This window comes from Pleurodeles waltl, chromosome 1_1 (genome assembly GCF_031143425.1).
Source record: "Pleurodeles waltl isolate 20211129_DDA chromosome 1_1, aPleWal1.hap1.20221129, whole genome shotgun sequence".
Taxonomy (NCBI): Eukaryota; Metazoa; Chordata; class Amphibia; order Caudata; family Salamandridae; genus Pleurodeles; species Pleurodeles waltl.
The window spans coordinates 306,871,172-306,887,919 of record NC_090436.1 but is presented as its reverse complement, the minus strand read 5'-3'; the positions used below and the strand labels follow the sequence as shown (position 1 = coordinate 306,887,919).

General features: G+C 49.5%; 1 protein-coding gene across 7 annotated transcripts in view; it reads right to left on the bottom strand.

The window, feature by feature from the left end:
• The window catches only part of DDX4 (DEAD-box helicase 4), a 1,597,047-nt gene that overhangs the window by 21,496 nt on the left and 1,558,803 nt on the right, over nt 1-16,748 (bottom strand). For all 7 annotated transcript variants that reach the window (XM_069222170.1, XM_069222215.1, XM_069222206.1 and 4 more), the window contains one exon: nt 10,986-11,087. In XM_069222170.1, coding sequence (XP_069078271.1) covers nt 10,986-11,087 — 102 coding nt within the window. The remainder of the gene's footprint in view (nt 1-10,985; nt 11,088-16,748) is intronic.

Here is a 16,748-nt window from a genome sequence, read left to right as displayed (position 1 = left end):
TGCTATTTTTTGTGCTTTCAGCCTCCTTCCAGTCAGTGACAGAAATGGGCATGAAACCAATGCTGGATCCCAGAAACCTAAACATTTCTGAAAAGTAGACAAAATTCTGAATTCAGCAAGGGGTCATTTGTGTAGATCCTACAAGGGTTTCCTACAGAAAATAACAACTGAAAACGAAAAATATTGGAATTGAGGTGAAAAAAACATCAATTTTTCTCTACGTTTTACTCTGTAACTTTTCCCTGCAATGTCAGATTATCGAAAGCAATATACCGTTACGTCTGCTGGACTCCTCTGGTTGCAGGGATATATAGGGCTTGCTTATAGGTTCATCAAGAACCCGAGGTACCCAGAGCCAATAAATGAGCTGCACCCTGCAGTGCGTTTTCATTCTATACCCGGTATACAGCAATTCATTTGCTGAAATATAAAGAGTAAAAAATAGCTATCAAGAAAACCTTTGTATTTCCAAAAAGGGCACAAGATAAGGTGTTGAGGAGCAGTGGTTATTTGCACATCTCTGAATTCCGGGGTGACCATACTAGCATGTGAATTACAGGGCATTTCTCAAATAGATGTCTTTTTTACACACTCTCCTATATTTGGGAGGAAAAAATGTAGAGAAAGACAAGGGGCAATAACACTGGTTTTGCTAATCTATGTTCCCCCAAGTCTCCCGATAAAAATGATACCTCACTTGTGTGGGTAGGCCTAGCGCCCGCGACAGGAAATGCCCCAAAGCGCAACGTGGACACATCCAAATTTTTGAAAGAAAACAGAGGTGTTTTTTGCAAAGTGCCTACCTGTAGATTTTGGCCTCTAGCTCAGCCGGCACCTAGGGAAACCTACCAAACCTGTGCATTTTTGAAATCTAGAGACCTAGGGGAATCCAAGATGGGGTGACTTGTGGGGTTCGTACCAGGTTCTGTTACCCAGAATCCTTTGCAAACCTCAAAATTTGGCTAAAAAAACACATGTTCCTCACATTTCTGTGGCAGAAAGTTCTTGAATCTGAGAGGAGCCACAAATTTCCTTCCACCCAGCGTTCCCCCAAGTCTCCCGATAAAAATGATACCTTACTTGTGTGGGTAGGACTAGCGCCCACGAAAGGAAATGGCCCAAAACACAACGTGGACACATCAAATTTTTTCATAGAAAACACTGCCTACCTGTGGATTTTTTCCTGTAGCTCAGCCGGCACCTGGGGAAACCTAGCAAACCAGCGCATTTTTGAAAACTAGAAACCCTGGGGAATCCAAGATGGGGTGACTTGCGGGGCTCTGACCAGGTTATGTTACCCAGAATCCTTTGCAAACATCAACATTTGGCCAAAAAAACACTTTTTCCTCTCATTTCGGTGACAGAAAGTTCTGGAATCTGAGAGGAGCCACAAATTTCCTTCCACCCAGCGTTCCCCTAAGTCTCTTGATAAAAATGGTACCCCACTTCTGTGGGTAGGCCTAGCGCCCACTAAAGGAAATGGCCCAAAACACAACGTGGACACAACATATTTTTTCACAGAAAACAGAGGTGTTTTTTGCAAAGTGCCTACCTGTGGATTTTGGCCTCTAGCTCAGCCGGCCCCGGGGGTTTTGGGGGGGGGGGGGGGGCAGAAATGGCCTAAAATAAATTTGCCCCCCCATCCCCCCCCCCCGGGAGCGACCCTTGCCTACGGAGTCGCTCCCCCTGCGTGACATTGGCGCCAAAAAACAAATCCCCGGTGCCTAGTGGTTTCTGCCCCCTTGGGGGCAGATTGACCTAAAATCGACCAATCTGCCTCCAAGGGGGGCAGAAATGGTCTAAATACAATTTGCCCCCGAGGGGAGCGACCCTTGCCTGATGGGTCGCTCCCCATCTCTAAAAAAAACAAACAAACAAAAAAAAAAACAAACTTTTTTTTGCCCTGGCGCCTAGAGGTTTCTGCCCCCACTGGGGGCAGAAATGCCGTAAAATAAATTTGCCCCCCCCCCCGGAGCGACCCTTGCCTACGGGGTCGCTCCCCCTGCGTGACATTGGCGCCAAAAAACAAATCCCCTGTGCCTAGTGGTTTCTGCCCCCTTGGGGGCAGATTGACCTAAAATCGACCAATCTGCCTCCAAGGGGGGCAGAAATGGTCTAAATACAATTTGCCCCCGAGGGGAGCGACCCTTGCCTGATGGGTCGCTCCCCATCTCTAAAAAAAAAAAAAAAAAAAAAAAAAAAAACTATTTGCCCTGGCGCCTAGAGGTTTCTGCCGCCCCGGGGCTTTGCATTTCTCTTTCAATCGCGCTGGGAGCAGAGCTTCCAGCGCGATGGGGGAGACCCTGTGACTAATCAGCTCGCGCGCGGACGTCACAGGGGTGGGGGGGGGGGGGAGGGCTTTCCCTTCCATCCCTGACTTGGGGGGGTGCGGGGCAACCCCACAGAGGGAGCGCTAGCGCTCCCTCTGGGCTCTGTGACCAGGACGTAATGGTTACGTCCTGGGCACAGCAGCACTGTGCCTCAGGACGTAACCATTACGTCCTGGGCACGGAACAGGTTAATGACTGTTGTTATTTACAAACAATATTGGTACAACTGTTTGTGTTGTGTGATGTGTCTTACATTACTGATTTAGACTCAACCCTTTCACTTGAGGAGTTAATTTTGGACAATATGTGCACTTATATTTCTTGTATTATGTTACTTGTGTTGTACTATAACTTAGACCCTACCTATGCTTGTAACACTTGAGGTGATAACCAAAATTCTCTAATAGAGATATGTATCTATTTATACTCATGTAGATGTTGGGATCTCAATATTATTGAGGACTTCTATTAAATTTATTAGCTATCTATTTAATTTATATCTATCGATGATGCTTTTTGATCTGACTTATTATTCTTTTCCTTCTTATCTGCTTTTCTATTTTGTTTTTGGCTTCATCATTGTTTTCTTCCCCTGTTATTTGTTGGGTTATTGCTGTTATTGTTGGGTCTTTGTTATAATTGAGTTGTTATTTGAGGGGACTCATGTGTTAAAATGATCGAGTTTTGCATATTCGGAGCATGTATGCGATGGTTTGCAGGAGCCACGGCGATATGCGAGGACGATGCTCCTATTTCTATGTTTATGACGTTAGTCCCTTCTTTGTTTCCACATTGCTGATAGTATTTATAGGGGCTTCCGCGTTCAGTTACCGCGGCTAGTGTACTCGCGGTTGGTTTGGCATTTTGGACCTGGAACGCCGCAGAGGTTACATCGACAAGGGTAAGTTCAAGCCATGGATTTAATGAGCGGTTTTCCGTTCTATTGATGCCGGTGATCATGAGCCCTACAAATTGTTTGTAGATTTTGAACTGTGTGGGTCATTTCCGTTTACAGTTCATCGGGGTAAAGATTGGTGGCACTTTTAAGAACTACAGGATTTTTGTACGGAAATTTGGATCCTTCAATAAGGATTTCAATAAGGTATTACTGATTAAATATCTATTTGTGGTTAAGGTGTGGTGAATTCTGAGGCTTGAACTTCTTTTTGGTGATGGTTGATTATTATTTATACGTATGTAAGTACTATTTAGTCAGACCCGGGCCTTGTCGGTGGTGTATTATGGATAATTGTGGAAGATGATGGCTTCACTAATGTTTTACACTCTTTTCTGCAAGAAGGTAATTTGATTGGTGTTGATTTAATTATATTTGGTGAGATCACGGGTTTTTGTATCACGTGGTTTCCTTCATGGCTTTTTGATCATTTTCTTCCACACCGCTTCACCAGTACTTAGTACTTTTTATTTTCATTGGGTTGATATGCGCTGACTGACTTTGACTTTGAATGTTGGGGGTCACGATTTTTATCGCATCATGTTCCGCATGATTTTAATGGCCTTTGCAGTGGGATAAGGTTCTTTGAATTATCCTTTTGTTTCTTTCTCTCACTCTTGCTGATAAAGCTCGTATTGGAGCTTTTTTCATGTTAGTTTTCTCTATAGGCGCTCAGGAATGTGGTTGTTTGGTTGTTTTTTCCCCCTCTTTCTCTCTCTTTTTTCCTATTTCTTCTTTTCTTGTGATTTCTATGTGTTTATGTGTTATTCACTAACTATGGGTATTTTATACCCATTTCATTACTCGATTATTTTGTTTCTCCACTCAAGTGATTTGTTTGTAAAATTTTCAGCCCTGAAGAAGTCGTTAGGATTATTTTCCCGTGACGAAACATGTGCTGGCTTGGCTTTGTTTCAAAATACTGTGTGAATCTCCGATGAAAGGACTTGGTGGATTCCAGCTTCAGGAGGATTTTTCTTCAATAAATCACGAAAATTTGACTACATACTAAGGACTGATGTTTGGATACTCATTATGATTGTGGATTACTTTATTGTAATATGGTGCATGTAATTTTTTAATTACAGATTGTTTGAGTGCCTCACGTAGGTGTTTATTGTTTTTGGGTTTACTCAGTAAACGGTTTGAGGGATGGGTGTGGTCCCTTGTGAGGGCACCTTATATTGTGGCTTTTTATCCTTGAGCGGCCTTTTTCAACCTTAAATGCACCCCTTTAGTGATTCCAAGGATGGAGGCCTAGTGCGTGGACGCTCTTCCCGCGTCGCATCAGCTGAGCATCGGGGCGAAGTCGGAGAGCGATGGGACGACTTCGACGACTACTTTTTACCTTGACACGAGGATTTAGAATAAGACAAGTGGTGATGACTCCACGACCGATCTCGAGACGTTCCTCGAGAATGAGACCGGGACCTACGTGGAATCGAGTGCTGGGCCGCCATTAGCTTTAGGAAACGCTCCCACAAAGCCTTCGGGTGCATGGCCCGGCACTCGGAGCACGACTTCGGGTCATGGTCGCGCTCGAGACACCACGGACAAACCCAATGATGATCCATCACCGACATCGTCTGATGGCAGTCCACGCATGGCTTGAATCTGGTCTTTGGGAACATCCTCGACGCACCAAAGTTGCACAGGAAAAAAAAAAAAATCAAAAAAAAAAAAATCAACAAAACGGTTGAATTTGGCCAAAAGAAAGACCAGGGTAGCTCTTCTCCAGATCAGCACGTGGCACGGAAGGAAAAGAACTGACGTCACAGCGCGAGGGCGGAGTCTATATACTACTCCCCATGTCATCAAGGTGACTACGCCGCCAATGCCACCCGCGGAGTCGATCGATGCCACCTACCGACGCGCAAGTGTATTGCTTGAAGAAAAATCTCCGGATACAGTCTGACGCCTGGGGGAAATTCTAACGTAAGGAATCTGCAATTAAAAGTCTCTATCAGATATTTAGGGGCGACCCTGAACCCAGGTAAACCGATTCCTGACGACCTGAAACAAGGACTGACGATCAAAAAGCATCCCAGAGATGACGGAGACGACTACTGACTTTGCCCCAGCCCTACCAGCCTGTCTCCAGACTCAGGGAACCTGCAACAGCAACGCATCCAGCAGGACCAGTGACCTCTGCAGACTCAGAGGACTGCCCTGCACCCAAAAGACCAAGAAACTCCTGTGGACAGTGGCTCTGTTCAAGCAACAAATAAGAAACCAACTTTAAGGTGACTCCAGCCTCACTCCTGAAGCGCACGTCCCTAACACTCTGCACCCAACGCCCCGGGTTCGTGTCCAGAGGAACCAACAAGGCAGCGAGGACCCCCAGGCGACTCCCATGAAGTGGACATCCTGAGACGACCTCTCTAAACTCCCACGGCGACGCCTGCAGAGAGAATCCAGAGTATCTCCCTGTCCGCGACTGCCCGGTAACAAAGATCCCGACGTCTGGAAGAAGCACTGCACCCGCAGCCCCCAGCCCAAGAGGAACCAACTACCGGTGCAGCAGTGACCAGCAGGCAGCCCTCATCTTTGCCCAGTCGGTGGCTGGCCCGAGGAGCTCCCCACGCTCTGCCTGCAAAGCCAGAATGACCCCCGGGTCCCTCCATTGATTTCAATTCAAAACCTGACACCTATTTTGTACACTGCACCCAGCCGCCCCTGTGCCACTGAGGGTGTATTGTGTGTGCCTGTGTGTGACCTCACCCCCAGTGCTCTACACAACACCCCTGGTCTCGTGGTCTGCTCCCCGAGGACGCAGGTTCTCACCTGTAACAGACACTCTAATTGGTCAGGGGTCGCTCTGGCTCCTGGAAATTCAGGGAAGCGTGGAGCGGACCCAGAAGCAGGCTCCGAAGACAGAGGCATTAAGCGTGGACGCTCCTCCTGCGTCGCTTCAGCCGAGCAACGGGGTGAAGTCAAAGGGCGACGGGACCGCTTTTTCTACTTCTTACCTGTGCCCAAATGTAGGAAAGTACCATCTTGCCTGGCATGTTACCCCCATTTTTCACTATATATATACGTTGTTTTAGTCTATGTGTCACTGGGACCCTGCCAGGAAGGGCCCCAGTGCTCATAAGTATGTGCCCTGTATGTGTTCCCTGTGTGATGCCTGTCTCACTGAGGCTCTGCTAACCAGAACCTCAGTGGTTATGTTCTCTCTGCTTTCCAAAATTGTCACTAACAGGCTAGTGACTAAATTCACCAATTCACATTGGCATACTGGTACACCCATATAATTCCCTAGTATATGGTACTGAGGTACCCAGGGTATTGGGGTTCCAGGAGATCCCTATGGGCTGCAGCATTTATTTTGCCACCCATAGGGAGCTCTGACAATTCTTACACAGGCCTGCCAGTGCAGCCAGCGTGAAATAACGTCCACGTTATTTCACAGCCATTTACCACTGCACTTAAGTAACTTATAAGTCACCTATTAGTCTAACCTTCACCTGGTGAAGGTTGGGTGCAAAGTTACTTAGTGTGTGGGCACCATGGCACTAGCCAAGGTGCCCCCACATCGTTCAGGGCAAATTCCCTGGACTTTGTGAGTGCGGGGACACCATTACACACGTGCACTACACATAGTTCACTACCTTTGTATAGAGTCACAATGGTAACTCGGAACATGGCCATGTAACATGTCTAAGATCATGGAAATGTCCCCCCAATACCAGTCTGGTATTGGGGGGACAATTCCATGATCCCCCCCGGGTCTCTATCACAGTACCCGGGTACTGCCAAACTGCCTTTCCGGGGTCTCCACTGCAGCTGCTGCCAACCCCTCAGACAGGTTTCTGGCCTCCTGGGGTCCAGGCAGCCCTGGCCCAGGAAGGCAGGGCAGAACAAAGGACTTCCTCTGAGAGAGAGTGTTACACCCTCTCCCTTTGGAAATAGGTGTGAAGGCTGGGGAGGAGTAGCCTCCCCAAGCCTCTGGAAATGCTTTGATGAGCACAGATGGTGCCCATCTATGCATACGCCAGTATACACTGGTTCAGGGATCCCCCAGCCCTGCTCTGGCGCGAAACTGGACAAAGGAAAGGGGAGTGACTACTCCCCTGACCTGACCTGCACCCCCCCAGGGGAGGTGCTCAGAGCTCCTCCAGTGTGTCCCAGACCTCTGCCATCTTGGAAACACTGGACTGCTCTGAGTGGCCAGTGCCAACAGGTGATGTCAGAGGCTCCTTCTGATAGGCTCTTACCTCTCTTGGTAGCCAATCCTCCTCCCTAGGTAGCCAAACCTCCTTTTCTGGCTATTTAGGGTCTCTGCTTTGGGGAATTCTTTAGCTAACGAATGCAAGAGTTCATCAGAGTTCCTTTGCATCTCTCTCTTCACCTTCTACCAAAGGATCGACCGCTGACTGCTCAGGACGCCTGAAAAACCACAACAAAGTAGCAAGACGACTACCAGCAACATTGTAGCGCCTCATTCTGCCGGCTTTCTCAACTGTTTCCAGGTGGTGCATGCTCTGGGGGTAGCCTGCCTTCACCCTGCACCAGAAGCTCCGACGAAATCTCCAGTGGGTCGACGGAATCTTCCCCCTGCTAACGCAGGCACCGAAAGACTGCAATACTGGTCCTCTGGGTCCCCTCTCATCCTGACGAGCGTGGTCCCTGGAACTCAGCAACTCTGTCCAAGTGACTCCCACAGTCCAGTGACTCTTCAGTCCAAGTTTGGTGGAGGTAAGTCCTTGCCTCCCCACGCTAGACTGCATTGCTGGGTACCGCGTGATTTGAAGCTGCTCCGGCTCCTGTGCACTCTTCCAGAATTTCCTTCGTGCACAGCCAAGCCTGGGTCCCCGACACTCCTTCCTGCAGTGCACAACCTTCTGAGTTGTCCTCCGGCGTCGTGGGACTCCCTTTTGTGACTTCGCGTGGACTCCGGTTCACTCTTATTCCAAGTGCCTATTAGGGTACTTCTGCGGGTGCTGCCTGCCTCTGTGAGGGCTCCCTGAGTTGCTGGGCGCCCCCTCTGTCTCCTCTTCCAAGTGGCGACATCCTGGACCCTCCTGGGCCACAGCAGCACCCAAAAACCTCCACCGCGACCCTTGCAGCTAGCAAGGCTTGTTTGCAGTCTTTCTGCGTGGGAACACCTCTGCAAGCTTCATCACAATGTGGGACATCAGTCTTCCAAAGGAGAAGTCCCTAGTCCTCTTCTTTCTTGCAGAACTCCAAGCTTCTTCCACCCGGTGGCAGCTTCCTTGCACCCTCAGCTTGCATTTCCTGGGCTCCCGCCCACTCTCAACACTGTCGCGACTATTGGACTTGGTCCCCTTGTCTTACAGGTACTCAGGTCTGGAAATCCACTGTTGTTACATTGCTGGTGTTTGTTCTTCCTGCAGAATCCCCCTATCATGACTTCTGTGCTATCTGCGGGCAGTAGGTGCACTTTACACCTATCTTTCAGGGTCTTGGGGTGGGCTATTTTTCTAACCCTCACTGTTTTCTTACAGTCCCAGTGACCCTCTACAAGCTCACATAGGTTTGGGGTCCATTCGTGGTTCGCATTCCACTTTTGGAGCATATGGTTTGTGTTGCCCCTATACCTATGTGCTCCTATTGCAACCTATTGTGATTCTACACTGTTTGCATTACTTTTCTTGCTATTACTTACCTAATTTTGGTTTGTGTACATATATCTTGTGTATATATCTTATCCTCATACTGAGGGTACTTACTGAGATACTTTTGGCATATTGTCATTAAAAGAAAGTACCTTTGTTTTTAGTAGCTCTGTGTATTGTGTTTTCTTATGATATTGTGCATATGACACCAGTGGTATAGTAGGAGCTTTACATGTCTCCTAGTTCAGCCTAAGCTGCTTTGCCATAGCTACCTTCTATCAGTCTAAGCTGCTAGAAACACCTCTTGTACACTAATAAGGGATAACTGGACCTGGCACAAGATGTAAGTACCTCTGGTACCCACTACAAGCCAGACCAGCCTCCTACACCGAAGACTTGGAGGAAGAAGAATGGTGGTGGCTCCGCGAACAGTCTTGAGACCTTCCCCTCAAGCGAGACAGGGATCTATGTGGAGTCGAGCACAACTTCGAGTCGTGGTTGCGCTCCAAGCACCGCAAACAGGCCCAATGCGGATCCGTCACCGACATCATGCAGTGACAGTCCTTGCACGGCTTGAAACCCATCTTCAGGGACATCTCGACACAACAAAAACTCAACAAAACGGTCAAACTCGGTCAAAAAGAAACCAGGGTAGCTCTCTCCGAAACAGCGCGTGATGCGGAAAGAAAAGGCGGCGTCTATGCCCTACTCCCAACGCTATCATGGTGACTACGATGCCAACGACGCACACGGAGTCGACCGACGCCACCTACCGACGCACAAGGGTATTGCTCGAAGAAAAAAATCTCCTGATCCAGTCTGATGCCGGGGGAAAATTCTAAGGTAATAAATCTGCAACTAGAAGTCTCTATCAGATACAGGAGGCAAGGCTCCTACTGGCGTAGGAGTCAAACAACGCCCATCCAGCTCCGTGTCTGAGTCGGCAATGAGAATGGGGATGGCACCTCCCATGGACATGGGCCTGTCAAGGTTGTACGACCGATGCCAGTGTGGATCCAAGACCGGATCCATGGGTGCCCCCCTTCCGGCGCCAAAGCTGTGGAACACAAAGGGGCCCCTTCTGACTCTGCAGTGCAGGGCCTGAAGGTGTATGTCAGGATGCCCAAAAATGAAGGGCATGTCCTCAAAACTCTCGTAGTAGGACAGGGGTCGCTCCAGCTTCCTGAAACTCGGGGACGCACAGAGTCGGCCCAGGTTCCTCGGAACGAGGCCCAGGGCTATGATGCTCTCTCAGCTCATCTGTCAACGCACGAAGAGAAGTCTATGAATACTGACTTCTTGCTCTTCTTCTTGTGCTTCGACTTACCCGATTGTCCTGTGGACTTGGAGTGAGATGATGAAGGATTCAGCGACTGCTCCCAGGACCTTGACTTTCACAGAGTCGAGTGTTGGCCCGCCATCAGTTCCAGAGACAAATTCCTCAATTCCTTTGGATGCATGGCCCGACACTCAGAGCCCGACTGGGTGTGCGCGCGCTACAGGCACCTAAGATACACAAGGTGCAGCTCTGTCACCGTCATCTCCCGATGACACGACCTGCAGGGCTTAACCCAGACCTTCCTCAATGACATCCTCGACGCACCAGGAGAAGAAGTTGAAAAATCTTTGACAAAAGGTTGAAAAAAGCCAGTTAAAAAGTGACTGAGGGGTACTTTTCGTTAGATCAGTGCTAGCTGGTGTGGAAAGAAATGAACTGACGTCAGCATGCTGGGGTGGCGCCTATATAGGACCCGCGATGCCATGCAAGGGTTCTGCTCGACACCTGGGAGAAATTCAAAGGTAAGGAATCTGAAACTAAAAGTCTATCAGATGTTGGTGTGCAGGTATGGCGCTTATATGCGGCTCCATTCATCACTTTCTGAGAAGAAAAAAAACATTGCAGAACCGCACAATGCCACCTACTTTCTGTTAAATCTTCCAGATTTAGCCTGGTGACTGGGGATACTCTAATGATGAGGTATCTGTGGTTAGCAGCATCCATCAGAAACCTTCTGCAAGACCTTTTTGTTAGGCAATATAATATAAAATGTGAATACTTGTTTATTTTTTAAAAGATGAAAGACAACTTCAAGTGTTCAAATCAGGAAATATTCTCCTTACCCTTCTACTGTCTACTGAGGCAAATGTACTTCCAATTGAACTGAATGTTCCAGAAGCACTAAATGCTACCTCTTCTAGCCACGCTGGAACTTCTTGTTGGGCCTACAAAAAAATAAATATAAAAAAAGTAAATTAAGTAACTGCAATACTTTAAATTCATGTACAACTAGATGCTTCTAAATTATATCAACCTATAACTTTTACAATACCCCTAATTCCCAAGAAAACATGTCACTTGAAAAGGTTTTATGAAAATCAATTACAAGAAGGTATGGGGTTCTTAAAACAGCAGTATTTCCTTGGTGTCTAGCTGAAAAGTCTTGTCTGTCTTTGCAAAGCTGGGAGGTGAGAGACAAAAAATGCATAACGGGGAAGCAAGGGTCAGGGGAAACAGCCAGCAGAATATCAATCACAAAGTTCCAAGACAATAAGGCATTGTTCAGATCTCTGTCACCTCAACAGAATGCAGTACTAAAGCTACATATCAACATAGGGCATTATTATGAGGTGGTAGAGGAGGGACAGAACTTACCTTCAGTAACATTTCTACTGGATACATACCGTACTGGTGTCAAAATGGATGCCAGCATGTGGCGCTGCACCTTCCTACTAGCACTTCCTCTAGAGGTGATGTCACTAAACTGTATAGGTGGTCCCAATGCTTTGACATCAGTTCTTAAACTTTTGTTTCCCACACCCTTAGAGCCAGATACAAGTCTGACCAAACTGGGTGGATGCCATACACAAATGCAATGGGGCATCTTATTAGCAGCAGCTACAAAACCATTGTTCTACCTGCATGTTCTGCACTTGTTGAATACAATTCAAAGCAGTACCTCTCCCAGTAGGGGGATCTGGAGTAGTCTGGAGTAGTCAAACAATGAAATCCTTGAGTATGACACGTGTTGAAAAGACCATCCCTTCTCACCTCTGAAAACAAGCAGTAATTTTAAGGAAATGCCTCCTTGGCATGGTTACTCCCTAGCTGACCTGTCGTGCACACTTAATGAGGCATAGGTGGCCAAGTCTTCACTGCTTTGAGGGTGGAGAAGTTGGTGGTAGAGGGTTCCGGTCGCCAAGCTTTCTCCGTTTTGCAGCATTCATGTTTGGAGGCTTGGAGTTCAGTGGTGAACCAGGGGGCTTTCTTGATGTTGCAGGTGGTGAGGTTTCTTCTGAGGGGGGCGAGCAAGTCTGCGCAGGTACTGATCCATTGTGTGAGGTTATGGGCAGCACTGTTGGGGTCGTTGGTGTGGGGGGTATGCGTGAGTTAGGATTTCAGGTGTTCTGTGAGGATCTTGTCCCACATGCGGTAGGGTGTGGTGTGTTGGTGGTGGTGTGTGGGGGCTTTGGAGAAGGAGAAGTGGACGCAGTGGTGGTCAGTCCAGTGGAGTTCGGTGGTATGAGTGTAGGTTATGTGGTTGCTCAACGTGAAGATTGCGCCTAGTGTGTGTCCTGCTGAGTGGGTGGGTGCTGTGACCAATTGTTTGAGTCCAAGGTTCGTGAGGTTATCTAGAAGGGATGAGGAGTTGTGGTTGTGGGGGTTTTCCAGGTGAAAGTTAAAGTCACCGAGGAGGATGTAGTCTGTGGAGGTGAGGGCTGATGGTGTCAGCGATGGTGTCACAGAAGGGGGGGCGAGGCGCTGGTGGTCTGTAGATGAGGGTTCTTCTGAGGGTGGTGTTGTCGTTTATGTGAATTAGGAAATGCATGTGTTCTGCGCTGTCTAGGGTGTTGTGTGTGTTGGTGGTGACCTTAATGGTGTGTTTGTGTATAATGGTGATGCCGCCTCCTGGTTTGTTTAAGCGTTCTCGGCGATGGAGTTTGTATCCATCTGGGGTGGCTGCGGCTATGTCTGGCTCAGATGAGTGGTTCATCCAAGTTTCTGTGAGGAAGACAATGTCTGGCGAGTGTGATGTGATAAGGTCTCAGAGTTTGATGGCATGCTTGTGCAAGGAGCAGGTGTTTAGGAGTATGCAGTTGAGGTAGTTGGTGGGGCTGTTATTGTTGTGGTGCGCGATGGTGTTGGTGTGGGGGGTTTAGTGTTGCTGTGGGTTGTGGGGGTTGTTGGTGTAGGGTCTGTTGGGGTGGGTGGGGACTGTGTGAGGGTCTTCTGCGTCGAAGTTGTGGTGTTTGTTGTGGGGAGCGTTGGGGTGGGGCGTGTGGGTGTTTTCTGGTGTTTGTGGGGGAGCAGGAGAACTAGCAGGTACAGCAGGTGAAAGGTCCCTGCGTGTGTTTGGGGTTGGCTAGGGTGCAGGCGGGGAGTAGTCCTGGGTTGAGGGAGTGGAGTGTGGATGTTGAGTAGTGTTGTCTGGGGGGGTCTGGGTCAGGGGGACCAGGGAGGCTGGCGCTGGGCGCGGTCGGGTGCAGACGGGCTTGCCTGTGGCGCAGCCGCCATTAAGAGGGTGGGGTGGGAGGGTGGAGTAGCTGGGAGGGAGGGCTGCAGGGGAGGCAGCGGCAGGGGGAGCAGAGACCAGCCGGAGCCGGTAGCAAGAAACGGGCGGTGAGAGCTGGCAAAACGAAAGATATACAGGGAGGGGTTGGGGGGCAGGGGTCAGAGACGCGCAGAAAAACACAGCAAGAATAAACAGCAGTACAAGTAACAGAAACAGATTATAGCAACCACAGAAAGGAGTACTCATGTGACGAAAGCAGGGAAAGCCTACCACTAGGCACCAGGGATGAGGCGCAGGTGGGTGCCTGTGGGTGGAAGAGGGCTTCGAACCATCATTAAGAGGGTGGGGTGGGAGGGTGGAGCAGCTGGGAGGGAGACCCCAATGGGTGTGCGAGGGGGTGGGGCTGCAGGGGAGGCAGCGGTGGGGAGCAGAGCCCGTAGCAAGAAACGGGGAGTGAGAGCCGGCAAAACCAAAGATATACAGGGGGAGCCAGGGGGGTCAGAGACGCGCAGAAAAACACGGCAAGAATACATGGCAATACAAGTAACAGAAACAGATTATAGCAACACAGCAAGAATACACGGCAATACAAGTAACAGAAACAGATTATAGCAAACCCAGAAAGGATTACTCGTGCGACGAGAGCAGGGAAAGCCTACCACTAGGCACCAGGGATGAGGCGCAGGAGGGTGCCTGCGGGTGGAGGAGGGCCTCGAACTGCTGTCCAGGTGGCAGTCTCCAGTCTAAGGGGTACGGGGGCAGGCTGGTGGAGCCAAGTGAAACTCCTGGCCAGACCCCAGCCAGGGAGTTTACACGGGGCTCCACCCAGCGGCCACCATTAAGAGGGTGGGGTGGGAGGGTGGAGCAGGTGGGAGGGAGGGCCAATGGATGTGCGATGGGGGCAGGCTGCAGGGGAGGCAGCAGCAGGGGGAGCAAAGACCGGCCTGAGCTGGTAGCAAGAAACAGGCGGTGATAGCTGGCAAAACGAAAGATATACTGGGGCAGGGAGTCAGAGACGCGCAGAAAAACACGGCAAGAGTAAACAGCAGTACAAGTAACAGAAGCAGATTATAGCAACACAGCAAGAATACACGACAATACAAGTAACAAACAGAATATAGCAAACACAGAAAGGATTAGTCATGCAACGAAAGCAGGGAAAGCCTACCACTAGGCACCAGGGATGAGGCGCAGGCAGGTGCCTGCGGGTGGAGGAGGGCCTCAAACTGCTGTCCAGGCAGCAGTCAACAGTCTCAGGGGCATGGGGGCAGGCTGGTGGAGCCAAGTGAAACTCCTGGCCAGAACCCAGTCAGGGAGTTTACACCCTATGGGCTGAAGCATTTCTTTTGCCACCCATAGGGAGCTCAGACAAATCTTACACAGGACTGCCACTGCAGCCATTTTACACTGCACTTTGGTAACTTATAAGTCACCTATATGTCTAACCTTCACTTGGTGAAGGTTAGGTGGGAAGTTACTAAGTGTGAGGGCACCCTTGCACAAGCCAAGGTGCCCCCATATAGTTCAGGGCACTTTCCCCAGACTCTGTGAGTGCGGGGACACCAGTAGACGCGTGGACTACATATAGGTCAATACCTATATGTAGCTTCACAATGGTAACTCCGAATATGGCTGTAGGAAAATGGCTCCCTGTTGCAGTTACCCCCCACTTTTTGCCTGATATTGATGCTGACTTGACTGAGAAGTGTGCTAGGACCCTGCTAACCAGGCCCCAGCACCAGTGTTCTTTCACAAAAAATTTACCATTGTTTCCACAATTGGCACACCCCTGGCACACAGATAAGTCCCTTGTAAAAGGGTGCCAGTGGTACCAAGGGCCCTGTGACCAGGGAAGGTCTCCAAAGGCTGGAGCATGTGTTTCGCCACCCTTAGGGATCCCTCACCTAACACATGCAAACTGCCATTGCAGATTGTGTGTGTTGGTGGGGAGAAAAAGGCAAAGTCGACATGGCATCCCCCTCAGGGTGCCATGCACACAAAATACTGCCTGTGGCATAGGTAAGCCAACCCTCTAGCAGGCCTTACAGCCCTAAGGCAGGGTGCACTATACTACAGGTGAGGGCATAGCTGCATGAGCAATATGCCCCTACAATGTCTAAGTCCATTCTTAGACATTTTAAGTACAGTGTGGCCATATTAAGTATATGGTCTGGGAGTTTGTCAAAAACAAACTCCACATCTCCATAATGGCTACACTGAATACTGGAAGTTTGGTATCAAACTTCTCAGAATGATAAACCCACACTGATGCCAATGTTGGATTTATAATTAAAAAAATGCAGAAAGAGGGCATTTTAGAGATGCCCCCTGTATTTTACCCAATCCTTCAGTGCAGGACTGACTGGTCTGTGCCAGCCAGCTGCTGAGAGATGAGTTTCTGACCCCCTGGGGTGAGGGCCTTTGTGCCCTCTGTGGCCAGAAACAAAGCCTTCTCTGGGTGGAGGTGCTTCACCACCCCCCCCCCCTTGCAGGAACTTTAACACCTAGCAGTGAGCTTCAAAGGCTCAGGCTTCGTGTTACAATGCCCCAGGGCACTCCAGCTAGTGGAGACACAGCCCCACTTTTGGCAGCAAGTCCAGGGGAGATAAGGAAAAAAACAAGGAGGAGTCACCCACCAGTCAGGACAGCCCCTAAGGTGCCCTGAGCTGAGGTGACCCTGCCTCTCCATCTTAGTTTTGGAGGATTCCCCCAATAGGATTAGGGATGTGCCCCCCTCCCCACAAGGAGGAGATACAAAGAGGGTGTAGCCACCCTCCAGGACAGTAGTCATTGGCTACTGCCCTCCCAGACCTAAACACACCCCTAAATTTAGTATTTAGGGGCACCCCAGAATCCAGGAAATCAGATTCCTGCAACCTGAAGAAACAAGAAGGACTGCTCACCTACAAGCATGCAGAGAAGACGGAAGACGACACCTGCTTTGGCCCCAGCCCTACCGGCCTGTCTCCTGACTCGAAAACCTGCAACCAGCAACGCATCCGACAGGGACCAGCGACCTCTGAAGCCTCAGAGGACTGCCCAGGAATAAAGGACCAAGAAACTCGTGTGAGCAGCGGCTCTGCTCAACAACAGCAACTTCTTTGCAACAAAGAAGGAACTTTTAAAGAACTCACGTTTCCCGCTGCAACCATGAGACTTCCCACTCTGCATCTGACACCCCCGGCTTGAGATCCAGACAACAAACACCACAGGGAGGACTCTCCGGCGACTGCGACCTCAGAGTAGCCCGAGCCAACCCCCCTGGACCTCCACAGCGACGACTGCAGAGAGAATCTAGAGGCTCCCCCGACTGCATGTAACAAGGGACCCGACGCCTGGAACCAGGACTGCACCCGCAGCCCCCAGGACCTGA